This window comes from Scophthalmus maximus, chromosome 5 (genome assembly GCF_022379125.1).
Source record: "Scophthalmus maximus strain ysfricsl-2021 chromosome 5, ASM2237912v1, whole genome shotgun sequence".
Lineage (NCBI taxonomy): Eukaryota > Metazoa > Chordata > Actinopteri > Pleuronectiformes > Scophthalmidae > Scophthalmus > Scophthalmus maximus.
In genome coordinates this window covers 11372501-11387892 of record NC_061519.1, presented here as the reverse complement: position 1 = coordinate 11387892, position 15392 = coordinate 11372501, and the positions used below count along the sequence as shown (strand labels likewise).

General features: G+C 42.6%; 1 protein-coding gene across 1 annotated transcript in view; it reads left to right on the top strand.

Annotated features, from left to right (window-relative positions):
- The window catches only part of LOC118310666 (unconventional myosin-VIIb-like), a 23456-nt gene that overhangs the window by 6971 nt on the left and 1093 nt on the right, over window positions 1-15392 (top strand). The window contains exons 12-47 of the mRNA XM_035633796.2: window positions 414-490; window positions 575-694; window positions 975-1117; window positions 1217-1427; window positions 1517-1652; window positions 1754-1920; window positions 2074-2214; window positions 3063-3221; window positions 3373-3462; window positions 3681-3775; window positions 4041-4125; window positions 4239-4340; window positions 4767-4883; window positions 4998-5546; window positions 5654-5902; window positions 6001-6159; window positions 6551-6619; window positions 6704-6828; window positions 7121-7247; window positions 7796-7915; window positions 8161-8334; window positions 8445-8672; window positions 9656-9823; window positions 9983-10100; window positions 10486-10612; window positions 10735-10892; window positions 11088-11269; window positions 11725-11834; window positions 11992-12146; window positions 12409-12562; window positions 12660-12815; window positions 13755-13860; window positions 14338-14451; window positions 14721-14808; window positions 14899-15005; window positions 15121-15306. Coding sequence (XP_035489689.2) covers window positions 414-490; window positions 575-694; window positions 975-1117; window positions 1217-1427; window positions 1517-1652; window positions 1754-1920; window positions 2074-2214; window positions 3063-3221; window positions 3373-3462; window positions 3681-3775; window positions 4041-4125; window positions 4239-4340; window positions 4767-4883; window positions 4998-5546; window positions 5654-5902; window positions 6001-6159; window positions 6551-6619; window positions 6704-6828; window positions 7121-7247; window positions 7796-7915; window positions 8161-8334; window positions 8445-8672; window positions 9656-9823; window positions 9983-10100; window positions 10486-10612; window positions 10735-10892; window positions 11088-11269; window positions 11725-11834; window positions 11992-12146; window positions 12409-12562; window positions 12660-12815; window positions 13755-13860; window positions 14338-14451; window positions 14721-14808; window positions 14899-15005; window positions 15121-15306 — 5372 coding nt within the window. The remainder of the gene's footprint in view (window positions 1-413; window positions 491-574; window positions 695-974; window positions 1118-1216; window positions 1428-1516; window positions 1653-1753; window positions 1921-2073; window positions 2215-3062; window positions 3222-3372; window positions 3463-3680; window positions 3776-4040; window positions 4126-4238; window positions 4341-4766; window positions 4884-4997; window positions 5547-5653; window positions 5903-6000; window positions 6160-6550; window positions 6620-6703; window positions 6829-7120; window positions 7248-7795; window positions 7916-8160; window positions 8335-8444; window positions 8673-9655; window positions 9824-9982; window positions 10101-10485; window positions 10613-10734; window positions 10893-11087; window positions 11270-11724; window positions 11835-11991; window positions 12147-12408; window positions 12563-12659; window positions 12816-13754; window positions 13861-14337; window positions 14452-14720; window positions 14809-14898; window positions 15006-15120; window positions 15307-15392) is intronic.

The window sequence follows — 15392 nt, the reverse complement described above, 5'->3', positions numbered from 1 at the left end:
TTTTTCGTCAACTTGAATGAGTTAAATATAGTTACATGAGGGGGACCGACCTCCGTGTAAGTCGCCATTTTTGCTATGTTGTGTTGAATACGGTTCTTGCACAAAGCGGTCCAGGATACGTTGCATTCGCGTTAAATTGTCAGCGCTGCCGGAAACCAGAAATGGAATCAGTGGTGCGCCACCATAAAGTGTCCCCTGTCGCTCAGTTGGTTGAGGTATGCAACTTTACCACTAGATGGCGCCAGGAAATTACACACTGGGGCTTTAAGTACCACAAAATTGGGTAGTGCTTATTTCTACCACAAATATATTGTGTATCCCCAGATCATCGTCATGTTATTTTTTTAGGATTTACCTTTGTAACAAAATATTGACAATTGTTGTTGTTGTTACCGATCTTTTCTTTCCATCAGCGACCACTCAAAACAACCTGGAGACCAGTGACGTCAGCAAGTCGGAACATTTCACTGTGGCCGCATCTCTGCTGGAGGTGAGTCCCCTAGCGTACAGAGAGATCATTGCCTCTACATGATCAGCATTACATTGTGACGTCTATTTTGTTTGCTGTTTGCAGGTAGAGACGTCTTCGCTGGCGACAAGTTTGACCCACCGTTCCTTTATGACCAACAGAGAGAGGGTGACCACGCCCCTCAGCTCCGAACAGGCCGCCTTCTGTAGAGACGCCTTCGTCAAGGTAGTAAAACCAGGCCGGTGATGGTTAATCAGTTGGCGTGTGTGTAAAATGTTTCCTTATTGTTCGTTGGTGAAAGAAACATAACTATAAATGTTGATTGACGGTTTAATACGGCGTTAGGGAGCGTCCCGATTCAACGGGATGAGTTGATTTGTAACACGGGGATCCAGGGATGGATGAGTCGCAACATAACGTAATATTCTCCATTATAGTTTGAACTTATTGTTAGTGCTCAGAAGACTACATTGATTTGTGATGTACTGCATGTCTCACCTCTCAGGCTATCTACAACAAGCTGTTCATATGGATTGTTGGCAAAATCAACAGTGTCACCTACAAGAAGTTGACCAACAGCCCCGAGTGTTCCTTCCTGTCCATCGGCCTGCTCGACATCTTTGGCTTTGAGAACTTCAGCACCAACAGGTGCGAACCATATCTACCGGGCTCAGGCTCGAGTGTCGCACAACTCCGCAGCTATACTTCTTAAAACCTTCAACAAAACATCATTCTGTCGTTTTCCAGTTTTGAGCAGCTGTGCATTAATTTCGCAAACGAGAAGCTCCAGCAGTTCTTCGTGGCGCACATCTTCAAGCTGGAGCAGGAGGAGTACCTGAAAGAGGGCGTGGTGTGGAACAAGATCGACTTCAGTGACAACCAGAACATCCTGGACCTTCTGGCGGGGAAAGCCTGTAACCTGCTGGCTCTGATTGACGAGGAGAGCCACTTTCCAAAGGTGGAGCTTTGCTGTTGTGTGATAACTGTTATTTAATCATATCACTGTAAAAAAACAAAACATCTAATTTTAAATTTGGTGGGTTGCAGGGCTCAGATGTCACTATGCTCAACAAGATGAACCAACAACACAGTGGGAACAAGACCTACATCGCCTCAAAGACAGAATACGACACACATTTTGGCATCAAGCACTTTGCAGGCGTGGTTTCCTATGACTCCCAAGGTACACAAACACATTTCAATAAGTCCAACTGAAGACAAAGTGTTCAACTGTTATGTCATTCATAATTTTTTTTTAATTTAATTTATTTTTTTTTCATTCAGGGTTCCTGGAAAAGAACAGAGATGCCTTCAGTTTTGACATAATCAAGACAATTGATAAGACCACCAATGCGCTACTTCGCCAGATATTTGAGACTGATCTTTCGACCAATGGGGTCAAGATTACGAACAACAGAAGGGTCATCATGACACCCAAGAGCTCCATACGGGTACAAGCAGCATAAACTCATCAGTGCGAAGCTCAGATTCGTATTGCGACATATGCAAGATCTTTTCTATTTCTCAAGTTAAATATGTCAATGTGGTGACCAGTGGTGTCAGAGTTGTCACTGTGTTGTCTTCTCTCTCCATCACCCGCGCAGGCCCAGACTGACAAACGTAAACCAGTGCCAACGCTGAGCGGTCAGTTCCGTCAGTCTCTGGACTCCCTCATGAAGGCTCTGTCGACCTGCCAGCCTTTCTTCGTCCGCTGCTTTAAGCCCAACAGTGACAAGCAGTCTGAGGTGAGTGACGTCAGAGCCACTCCTGCAGTGTGGAGGTCCACAATGACACACAGAATATAGCGTTTTTTCTTAAACATAACCATATCACTGAACTAATATATAAGATAAGTCAATGAGGTTGAGACTTCCCCCCTTATTTCCTGTTATTTCCTGATATGTTGCTTTGGTTCATCTGTTAGAAGGCAATAAGGGGAATATTCCAATCAGCCTTCCATCCCTATTCCATCTGCCATCTTGCACTGTAAACAGTGATCTCTTCCTGTTTTGTGCCATAAACCATTGGGCAAATTTCCTGAAAAACATAACCTGCTAACGCACAGTGTAAAGTACAGTGTTGGAGTAAACAGGAGGCTTTCCTTCCTCACCCTTAAAAGTTTGAAAATCTTCCTTGACTTGATTTTCTGTTAAGCCGTGTTAGTAGTGTGGCTCTGCCAATGCCAGTCAGTCCGTCTCCCCAGAGGATAAGCCTTCCTACTACTCCTACTGACGACCTGATGTTTCTTACAGCACCACCAGTAGGTTGGATGGCTTGGCGCATGTATTTTGTACAGACAGACAATCATGGTTCCCAGAGGATGAGGAGATCATGTTCTCATGAGGATGAATTGTGATCATTTTTCGTTTTAGCCTACATCTGGTCCAAACTTATATATTTGTTTAGTTATTTCCCACCCTGCAAAAAAATTGGTTGAAAAGACGTCTCTGCCTACATGTACACCACTTCTAGATTTGGTTGAAAAGTGAAAGGTGAAAAACTGTCATTTTGCTTTTGCTGTGAGGGAAGAGGACAGAAAGCTGCCTAAACACAGACTGAGTATTCAACCCCACTTGAATCTGCTCCGCTCTAGGTGTTCGACAGAGGGCTTTGCATGCGTCAGCTGAGATACTCCGGCATGGTGGACACCATCCGCATCCGGAATCTGGGATACCCCATCCGCTTCCCCTTTGAGGAGTTTGTGCAGCGCTACAGGGTGTTCCTGAAGACGACCATCTGTGATCCCAGAACTGTAAGTCATGACATAGTCCTGACTTTGTTCAATGCTGGTTTCATGTAATCTCTGTCAAGATTAAATGGATGAATAGGTTTCTTCTGTCTTGTTCTTGGACTGCCATTAGGCTTCCGTCAGCACTCAGATTAATACTTGATTGTCTCTCCAGGAGAAAGCTGCTGCCTGTTGTGCAGCCATCTGCCAGGCGGCGCTTAAAGAGGAGGAGTGGAAAATAGGCAAGACCAAGGTTTTCCTGAAGGTACAGAAAAATGCATGAGTGGCTGAACATCACTGCAGACTGGTGGAGTAGTATCAGTATTATGAACCAGACCAGCAAGTGTCTAATGTTGACATCACGGCCTCTCTCTTGTCGTTACTGTACGCTGCAGTTGATTATCATTAAGGTGCTTTCTTATCAAGCTAGGGGGACATGTGATTGCAGAGACAAATTTGAACATAAAATTTGTCGTATTTCAGGATGCCCACGACGCCATACTGGAACGAATGAGGGAACAAGAACTCAGCAGGATAGTTGGGGTGATCCAGAGGGCCTTGGTCACCCACAGGGACAGGTGCAGTATCCGAGAAGAATAAAGAATTAATGAGACAGAGATCATGAACTGAAAAATTTTGAAAGGGGTCACGGGTACAGCACATTATTTTACATTACATTACATTAGGTATGTGGATGCTGTAGCTGCATATAGTGTTACTTTATTGGCATACATGCTGCAAAATTAAATAGGGAGACAACAAAGAAAAAGAAAAACATTTGTAGATTGTAGATATTTTTGTATCTCTTTATTCCTCAAAGACCTTGCTTTATCTCCTTTCTAGAAAGACATTTCTGAAGAAGCGAAGGTCAGCTGTGCTGTTGCAGAGGAACTGGAGAGCCTACAGGGAAAATAAAGTGCAAAGAAAGGTCCGATGCGTTGGTGACGTTTCGTAGAACTCACATCCGAGCATGTATCTGATGAGTCTGGACTTCCTGGTCCAGTGACCTTATCCATTGTTTTACTGTATTTTTCCAACCAGCTCAAGCACGGCTACGAACGGCTGGGGTCAAAGATCCGTGGTCGGAAACTCCAGTTACTGTACCAAAGACAGTGTGCAGCAGCACTCACCATACAGACACAGGCATGTACTGTTCAACATGTGTCTATTCGTTTTCGAATGTCCCAGATTACCCAGAATTTTAATTTAAGTTTATTGGGTTATTATTTAAGTATATATAAAATATATATATATATATATTTCCTGTATTTATGCAGGTACTGTATATACTACCTCTTTCTGTATTTTAAAGCGTATGATTTAAATATTTTTGCATTGTGGATAATTAATAATGAATGCATTCAACATGCGGGGGTTTCAATTTCATTGAGAATTCGTTACAAATTTAAATAGCTACTTTTTTTTAATGGAAATCAATAGTGGGAAGAAAGTAATTTAATGTTTTAATTTTATTCTGCCCTTTTTTATAGAAAAGGCAAAAAATACTGTTCCCATTTGCATCACAAAATATTCCTGTTAAGATAATCTATAAGTGCTGATTAACTGTAGGTGCGAGGCTACCAGATGAGGAAGGGCTGGAAACAAAAAAGAGAGGCGGTCATTCTGCTGCAGGCTCACTCCAGAGGACTCCTGGCCAGAAGGGCAGCTCAGAAGATGAGGGATGACGTAAGTGCTGGAAGTCATGAAACTAGAAAAAAACAATGAAATAGTGAATGTCATGAGGTATGGGGTGTTCTATTCCTATTTCCCTCTTCCTCTCTACTCCCCAACCCATCACAGGCCTCTGCCGGACCCCCGGAGAAAGAGAACATGGGCCAAATAATTTTGGTGCTTCAACAGGGACTGGAAAAGCTTGACAATGCGTCACAGCCAGATGACGAGGAGGCAGAGTCCAAGTTGGAGTCGGACCCGGAGCAGGAGTCAGAGTCAGAGCCGGAGCCACGGTCAGAGCCACGGTCGGAGGTGGAGTCAGGGCCGGAACCAGAGTCGGAGTTGGAGTCGGAGCCGGAGCCACGGTCAGACCCACGGTCGGAGGTGGAGTCAGGGCCGGAACCAGAGTCGGAGTTGGAGTCGGAGCCGGAGCCACGGTCAGACCCACGGTCGGAGGTGGAGTCAGGGCCGGAACCAGAGTCGGAGTTGGAGTCTGAGTCCGGGCTGGAGCCACGGTCAGAGCCACAGTCAGAGTTGGAGTCGGGGCCAGAGCCACGGTCGGAGTTGGAGCCAGAGCCGCTAGCTGAACAGGATTCCGAGGACAATTCAGATCTTTTCCAGCCTGCACCTGCTGTAGAAGTGGTCCAACAAAAAGCAACAGAATCAGACACGTTTGAGGTTAGCTGATCTCTCTGTTGTGTAATCTGCTGAATTGACATTAACACATTTCACATCTTACGCGTTTGAAATACTGTATGAACCTCTAATTTTGTTTGACTGTCAAGAAGAAGCAGAACTTTCAAGAGCCAACAGAGGAAACCACCGTCGGGCCAGACTCGGAAATCGTCGCCCGAGCATCGGCCCCACCTTCTCCATTCAAGGAAGAAGATGAAGATGACTTTGATGAAGACAGCGACGAGTTGTCATTCTACAGATTCAGCATCCTTCACTTCCAGAGCAACCTTTCTCACACGCACATCACCCAGAGACTCCGGCTTCCCCTTCTGCCCCACGACGACGAGGGTGATGCGCTGGTGAGAGGACGGACATTACGGTCAGGTAGCTCTCCTCTTACTGTCAACTCCAAAATGTTCTTTCTCACGCTCGGTTTCTTCCTCTCGTTCTCCCCCAGGCATGTCTGACTGTGTGGTGGATTATTCTGCGCTTCATGGGGGACATACCAGAACCAAAATCTGCGGATGCACTATCTCAAGTGTCCAGCACCATCTTGCAGCGTAACTTGCCTCTCAGACAGGGCAGGAGGCTGAGCAGCCTGGTGGGACTTGACCAGGTAAGGAAGTCAGAACACCACATGTCACGAGAAAGCATAACACTAAAATATGCTGCCACACAGGATTTGAGGTAGTTAGCAATAAATGCCATAATATATAATATTAAAATAGTATTTACTGAACATTTAAATTATACAGCACCAGTATGGTATTTGAATATCTGTAATCTGACACGTCAGAAAGCTAGTGGTTGGTGGAAGTGCACTGTTTCACTATAGTCACACAAAATATATGTGTACCGGTCATGGTAGAAGAATTGAATTAGAATTAGAATCAATTGTTTAAAAGCAACTTTTAGACAACCAGTGATATGGTGGCAAACCTAATATATATTGACCTATTTTTCATTAGTCTGTTCTCTAATTTTCTAAAACTACCTTTTCTGAACAGAAAATCCTGAGGAAGAACAAGAAAAAGTATGGAAGCGAAAACAGAAGAGCCTCTGCTATTCCTGAGGAGGTCAGCGCCAACTGTCACTGCAGCATTCATCATTCAGTCTGTGTCGTTGGCTAATTTGTTCCCATTGTCCGTCATCTCAACCAGCCGGAGAACATGACGGAGGATGAGGACATTTTGATCGGAGAGGGTCCGACACTGGATCGGCCCCTTTCATCCCTGGAAAAACTGCACGTTATCGTCGGTTACGCTCTGTCGAGACGAGACATACGGTAAAAACGGAGCACTCAATCCCATGGGATAAACAAACATAGATGTGCAGGTGTTATGTTCGTGCCAAGCACACTTTTGTACAAGAATAAATATACATTGATTGTAGCTTTAAAACATTTGCATTATTTTATATACAATTTAATTTCAATACAATTTAATTTCTCCATTATCAGTCAACCACATTTTATTCTCCTTGTAAATCCTGTTGCTCTCATTGATCAGTTCACCTTCTGCTTTTTGGTTCACACAGTTTTCTACCGTTTTCTCTCATGTGTTTATTTCTCTGCGCAGGGACGAGATTTACTGCCAGATCTGTAAGCAGCTGGTGAACAACAAGAACCGTAAGAGCCGTGTGCAAGGCTGGACCCTCCTTTCCATCTGTCTCGGGATCTTCCCTCCGACCGACCTGCTCATGGAGGTCAGTCTGCAGAAGGTCGTTCAGTGACAAAGACAGTTCGTGATAAGAGCCACCAGACCTGTTTCCCTGTTGTCTACACCATTGAATTTGGAGAAAAAAATTTTTTTTTATTTCAAAGCACGCCCCCTTAAAGATGATTAACAGTGTTACTTCACCATGTAGGTCACAATGCCCTTTCGTAAGTACATGATCCAAGTAGTAAAATTACATAAGAAAGTGAAGATAAACATCAGATATTACGAAGATCCTACTCAACTGTATGGTTACAGGATTAAAACAAAAACTAGTATAACACTCCAAGTTTACTTAACAAAGGTTGTGGTTGTACTGATGCAGTGAATATGTACTTTTTCATGATCTTATTTATTTCTGTGTCATTGTATGTCTCTGCCTCCGTAAGATTTGTAACAATGTTACTGCTACTATTACAATTTTTTATTCTTTAGTTTAAACCTTGAACGAAAAGTACCAAAGAACATCATGGAAATCCCACGTATTCATACACAATATATCATCATGTTTGCCCTTTTTTTTTTACTGCTCCTCAGTGTTTGGAGAGTTTTGTCCGCAGAGGCCCAAGTGGTTATGGAGCATATTGCACTGAGCGCCTGCGTCGTATAAGAGCCAATGGAGAAAGGAAAGAGTTGCCCTGTTGGATAGAGCTACAGGTAAGAATGCTTAATTCCATATTTGTTTTCTTGTTATGATAATCTCTGTTTTTCCACAACCTCTGCTTGCTGCTGACAGTGATTTATTGGTTCCAAGGTTCATTGTTGAATTTTCTGTGATTTTCTGATTTGCCGCTGTTTTGACAAAATCCAGAATTCCTAATTTCAGTTGTCTATGCAATCAGATGTTGCTGGATTGTTTCCTTGTTTCAATCCAGTCTCCTTTTCCTTCCCTCCACTTACAGGCTGCCAAGTCCAAGCAGCCCATAGATGTCTCTGTGACCCTAATGGACGGCCGCACTGTCGGTCTACATCTGGAATCGGCCTCCACCTCTGCTGAAATCTGTCAAGCCATGGCTGAAAGCACTGGTCTCAAAGACACCTATGGATTCTCCCTGTACATCAGCCTCTATGAAAAGGTCCAGATTATCCCAAACTCTCGAATTTTGTCAGTCTAGTATTAACTTCTCGTACAAAATGTTGTAGAGAGCTGCATTAATTCCAAACCCTGTCGGCCTTCGGTCTCCAGATGTGGTCGTTGGGCAGCTGTGGGAAGCATGTGCTGGACGCAGTGTCTCAGTGTGAGCAAGAGATGAAGAGGCAGGGCAAAGAGGAGAAGGACGCCCCCTGGAGTCTTTCCATCCGCAAGGAACTGTTCACACCGTGGCACGACTGCTCATCAGACCCGATCAGCACAGACCTGATTTACAGACAGGTCATCATGGGAATCAAGTCGGGAGAGTATGTCAGTGAGAAGGTGAGCCATATGCCATTCCTCATTGTTACTCCACTCCTAATGACAGATGTCAAAGAAACAAACATTTGACTAGTACAAAACCAAAAAAGACAACTGATACTACTTTTTAATGTTGTAAAGCAACAGCACTATTATTGTTATAATACATCCATTGTTATTGAAATCAAAGTTATCTGCTCACTTGGAATGGTCTCGTCTCTGGTTGACCAGAGTCATCAAAACTTACATTCATCATCATGATCAATATATCAACAATGGGTCAAACTACTACATTACTGTGTTATGTGATGCAAATTAGGTCGTTTTCTAATATCGAACCCCTCAGATATAAATGTATTACCCAACTGTACAGTTTCTCGCAGCCCTTCAGAGCATTTTAGCGTCTTTTAGCTCAACCGCAAACACACATAGTTAGCGACTAGCCTATAGACATTGTGGAACATTTAGCTGCCAAACACTGGGAGAGCATGACAATGCTAAAGGTAGAGTAAATATTAGTCATATTATAATATAAAATTTAAATTTGTCAAGTGGTCAGAAACAGAACTCCAACTTAATTATTTTGTTGCTGCTTATATACGTGGGATGTTTAGAAAAGCAACTGTTTGCTAATGATGTGCTTACAGCTTGATTCTGCTGCCCCCAAGAGGACAAAAATAGCAAGTGTATAAAAATGTATTTTTTCCTCACCCAATTTTTAATATTTTATTTTTTAATTACATACATTAACACCGTTCTTAAGATATTACTCAACATGTTGCTAAATAGGTACCAGCAGTGCATCGTGCCGACTTAGCACTTAAAATCTCAAAGCGACCAGATTTCCATACACTACCACTTCCTTGTTGTACTGTAGATATCAATGATTTGGGAAACACCCTTCCTGTTCCATCACATAAAATTATATCAATATGTGGCAACAAAAAACATGACATCAATTTGCGTAAACTGTGTCCTGCAATGTGTGTGATTGTATCCCTCAGGAGGACGATTATGTCCAGCTGGCAGTGAAGCACTATTACACCCAGTTTGGCTCCGCGTGCAGCAAAGAGAACGTGCGGCGGGTGGTTGAGCAGTGCATTGCCACCACGCTCATTGAGAACAAATCAATGGCGAGATGGATCCAGCTCATCAGCTCAGCACATTCCCAGGTGCAGTGCCATGCAGTCAAACAAAGGAGCGGAATAAGTCTGTGTATCTGTCAATTAAACATGAGCCTGAAATATATATCTTCTTTTATGTCTGTGTCATGTGAGGACAATAAAAGCGAGGCACCTCAAGATAAATCTTACCTGCTTGTCTCGATCCAGGGTCCTTATGTCATCGGGATGCAGAGCAGAGAAAGCGTGAAAGGGGAATTGGTCGACAGTGCCCGGGAAAAATGGCCGCTCCACTTCTCCAAGTTTTATGAAGTTACAATGATGTCAGGTTAGTCAACTTACAGTTTTTGCTTGTACATTTTACAATGCAAAATAAAATGTCCTCAATACCCAGAAATTCCATATTTCTTTGCAACCCTATGACCTACAAATGCGTTGAAATTATTGTTTCTTTTGTTTTGTTGTAAGGGGCTAAACAACATACTCTTTGTGCAGCTGGGCTTATTGCAGATGAATCTTGCTATCGAATGCAGTTGATATTTTAATATGTATCTGCTGTCAGATATATTTCAGATAAATATATGTATATTTCCCCTTTATGTAAAGTGTACAAAGTTCCCCTTTGAACTTGGAGTTCCAGTTCAAAATGAAAAAGAGGCAACTGTTCAACAACGCAGCAATTAAAACATTTGCATTCCTTTCTTTGTCCTCAGGGCCTCCTTTGCCAAAAAGCAGGTTTGTGGTGGCAGTAAACTGGAAAGGCATCTTCTTCATGGACGGAAGAGAAAAGAAACTCTTGGAGCTTCCTTACCTGGAAGTGAACGAAGTCCAAGCAAATAGGTATGGGTAATATTTGTTATTTATTTTCTTTTTTTAATTTACTGCCTTTGAAGGTATTTGGAATCCCTAGAATTTTGATAGAACCATAAAATGAAACTGTGATATCTAAAAAATCTGTTCAGTGACAGTGCCCAGTCAGTGAATTTGTCCACAATCCGAGGAGACTTTGTCCTGAGGAGTGGGGAGGCTGTGGACATGGCTGCAATTATAGACAGTAACCTGGAAGGGCTGAGACAGCACTCGGTGTATGCACTGGCTCAGCAGGATACCAGCAGACCAGGTAGGAGTTTACAGAATAGGATAGTGAACTCACACTCACACACACACACACACACACACACACACACCTGCACATGAGACAGCATAAACACACATATTAATGCACCTTTTGTATATATTTGTGTGTGAGCATGCAGGGAAAAAAAAGCTCACCGTGCACTAAAACACTCATGACCGCGTCTCTCCTCCACAACAGATGACCCCACGTTCCTCGTCTGCAAACGAGGCGACCTCCTGCTGGTAGAGAAAGACGAGGACGATCCTCCCGAGGGGAACTGGTTCAGAGCGACCAACCAGCGAACCGACAGCAGCGGAGCCGTCGATAAGGACACCGTGCAGTTCCTGCCAACTCTCACCAGGCCGACTGAAGAAATGCTGGTAGAGTTTCCTTTAGATCTCACATTTTTAGACTGATGGTGAATATGTCAAAGCAGAATTACAAAAACAAACATTAGAATAAAGTAAATGTGAATGTAACGTACATTTTTTCACTCATTTTATGATTGGACACTTCAAACCACGCCTCACTGAGGTGATCCAATTCTAATTTTGCTCACAAACAATAGGTCTTTTTCTGATGTTAAGTAACCGACACTCAATACAGTATTGATACTAACTGACATAAATGCCTTACGCAAAACTAAAATGGCATAAAAACAAAAAAGCTTGCTGACACTTTTCATCCGATCAAAAGATTTGCACTTCACTCATAGGACAGGATCTAAAACAATATATTAATATATGTACCATACCACCTTTGGCAATCAATACTTCATTCCCCTTTTTCATGTGCCCCTTGTGCTATGAGTGACCGACGAACTCTGACCCCTCAGGAGCTGCTCAGTCCAGGCCAGAGGAAGCGTTCAGCTGCAAAAAGCGCCCCACAGAGAGACGAAGCCGTGGCTCCTGTCACTTTAAAAGAGTTTGCGCTTGAGAACTTTAGGTAATTGAATTTTATGCTTAACAATTTGGGACTTTTTGAAATGTTAAAATAGTCATCTCCAGGTAGATTTGTTCAGTCAGTATTCATCACCAGTTTGTTTCAAATATTACAAAGAGCAAAAACACTCGGTGAGTTCACTGATCTCTTCCCACCGCAGGGCTGCAGGTAAAGATGTGGGTCGACAGGGGTCATCCAGAGGGTTTGCTCGAGAGAAGCTGTGGGCTTGTTCCAGAGAACCGCTCAAGCAGCCACTGATGAAGAGCCTGGTCCGCAACTCTGACCTCAGCTACCTTGCCTGCAACGCCTTCATTGATATCCTTTGAAATAAAAATATTGTCTTGTTTGTCTTTTTGTATATTGAATTACTTAATCTATACAAAAGCCACAGCTCTTTGTTCCAGGAACTAGACGTAATGTGTATTATGTAGCCTTTGTTTATCCAGTCAACAAACATCTGAGAATAAAGGTGTTTTTAAGTTACCTAACAACATAATATTGTTCACCAGTTTGTCATTTTAAAAAAAAGGACGGTCTGTATAGAAAAGATGATCAGTCCTTGACCCTGAGCTGCTACCTATCCTGAAGTATATGGGCGACTACCCCGTCAAACACGTCCGCAGCTCTGTCGAGCTGACCGACCAGATCTTTGGTCCGGCAACGCAACACGAAGCCCTGAAGGATGAGATCTACTGCCAGATTATGAGACAGATGACCAGCAACAACAACAGGTGCATTATCAGCCTTTTACCTATGTAGTTTAAAGAAGCAAAAGAAGATTTAGAAACCAACATTTTAACATGTTTTTCCCCTCTCTCTTTCTCTCAGGTTGAGTATTGACCGTGGGTGGCAGCTGATGTGGCTGTGCTCAGGCTTGTTCCCGCCAAGTCACAATTTGTTGAGACACACTCAGTGTTTCCTGGAGTCGCGGCCCAGAGACCCACTTGCTGCCGTCTGCCTGCAGAGGCTGCAGGGCATGTTCAGGTCAGGTGGCAGATGCAAAAACGGAAATTAAAAATCATAGATCACGTAGCAAGATCCATGCGCAAGGTGTTACTGTTCGTGAACTATGTGCAGTGAAGTTTGGAAAAGTAAGATGTACTGGGAGATTATCATTAGTCTATAGTGGAGATTGAAAAATGAGCAGTCCCTACGTTGATGGTAATGATGCACTTGAACTGACTAAATCCTAATGACATTTTAGTCTTTATATCATGAGCATAAGTTTCCCCTTTCTGTGAAATATTCTTTGGTAGTCAGACAAACAGAAAAAGTGGGGTAATATGATTTTTTTTCAACCTCAAGGTTTTTTAAAGGGATACAAACATTATCAAAAGAAAAATCAAATTTAAATGTGACATATTATGCAAAAATCACCTTTTCAGTGTTTGTGCACATAAATGTTTTAATCTGTGGAGCCTGCCAACCCACAAACTGTGGAAAAAAGACCCTGTCATTTTTGTGAGCTGGCTAAACCATACAGCCTGGCTCTGAATGACTGGTTCAGCTAAAATAAATCCAAGTGTTTTAGACAGAGGGTGAAAAGAGGAGCTGCAGGAATAGGCAGTATGAGAACACTGATGCTTTTTCTGAACTTTAGAGCATGTAAACCTGTTCAAGTGGTCACCCAAATTAAAAATATGAACCTGAATATGAGCACAATATGTCACCTTTAAATTTCAGCAGCAACTGAATACCTAAATGGGAAATGCAATCACTGCTGATTGTTTAGAATTTGAATACCACTGAATTTACAGCACTGAACTATTTCGTTTAAAAAAACAACAACCATTCCAAATGAATTTCTCTCCTTGAAATTTTAAACTTTCAATTTCAAGTTGTGCAGTTTGTACAACTTTATTTCTGATGTGTGTAATATTTCGTGCGGAAGTATTAATTCATCTGAGTGCTTTGAACTCTCAGTAAGGAGCCCAGGATGCTTCCTCCCCATCTGGTCGAAGTGGACGCCATCCAGCAGAACAGCAGCCTGATCTTCCATAAAGTCCATTTCCCAAACGACACAAGCGACGTAAGACATGACACTCTCCTCTCAACACTGCGAATAGATTTACACTAGTCTGCGCATACTCTTGGCGCTGCTTGGGCTCTGTGACAATTGATTATGACGTTGATATTAACTGGCATAACGTCTTTCTTTTCGCTAGTGGAAGAAAGGTGGAACAAAACTCATTTCATCATCTCATTTTCCTTTTTATTTCTCAGTTTCATCTCTAGTTCTGTTCTGTTTTTCATTTTCATAGTTATACATCATTTATGTAAACAAACATATATTAAAAACACATTTTCACCGTATTATTTTCAGTTATCTTTTTTAAGGACAGCTACATATTAACCATACATGACATGGCAGCAATATAACTCTTCTTAATTAAACTTTGACGAGACAGCCAATAAGGGAATTTCCCAAAATGTCAAACTAATCTTTTGAGTTGGATATCATCAGACATTGAGTTGTGATTTCTTACTGTCCTTTGCTGTCGCCCAGATATACGAGGTAACGTCAACAACCTCGATCCAAGACCTGTGCTGCCGCATTGCCTCTCAGCTCAGCCTGAACTCGCCGGACGGATTCGGCCTCTACCTGAAAACGCAGAGCAAGGTTGTGTTTGTTGATGTTCCTGTTCTCGAGATTCCTATTTTCAAGACAATTGTTGACATGTGTGACAGAAAAGGCAGAGATGTAATTGGATGTATTGTTTCCAGGTTGAAGGGACATTTTGTGGTTTGTTTTGCATTGATAGAAAAACAAACAGATGGGACAATTGGGTCATAAATTTTAATCTCTCCTTCAGGGAATCTTTCTCACAAATACTAATGCGATATCCGAGGAACAGCCCATCAGTGTTATTCTCTTCTGTCTGTTCTTAGGTCATAAGTTTGGAGGAGCAGAAATATTTCTTTGACAGTTTGAGGCAGACGTCAGACTTCCCTAAGAAGTTAAAAAAGGGGAAAGAAGGTAATGCATCATATTAACACCCCCGGTTTTGTTAATATGTCAGCTCATTTTAATATTTATGATTTGTTTGTTTTTTTTGTTCCCCCCCAGGCAACCAGGCCAACAATCCCTACCTGGTGATATTTAAGAGGAAGCTGTGGTTCAATGTGAGCCCGGGGAAAGACCTGGTCGCAGACCTCACCTTCCATTTCCCACAGGTACAACTTACGACCACACGCACTGTACTCTTCATCGTGATAATGACTTTTCACCCATTTTTGAACAACCCTGAATCGCCGCGGTGCACTGTTCCTCTGTTCTGTTTCCATGCAGGAGATGCCCAAGTACCTGCGGGGATACCACAGTTGCACCAGAGAGGACATGATCAGCCTGGGAGGGCTCCTGTTCAGATCCAAAGTAGATTCAGACCGGTCACAGTTTGTCATGATCCCCAAAATGCTGAAGGATCTGGTTCCTGCCGACCAGATCAAAATCATGTCTCCTGAAGACTGGAAGAAGGTAAAAGGAGAAATGTACACAGTGATTTTTAAAAAAAATATAGGAATGGAAAAGGATTGGGAGAGAGCTCGCTTTTATACGACTGT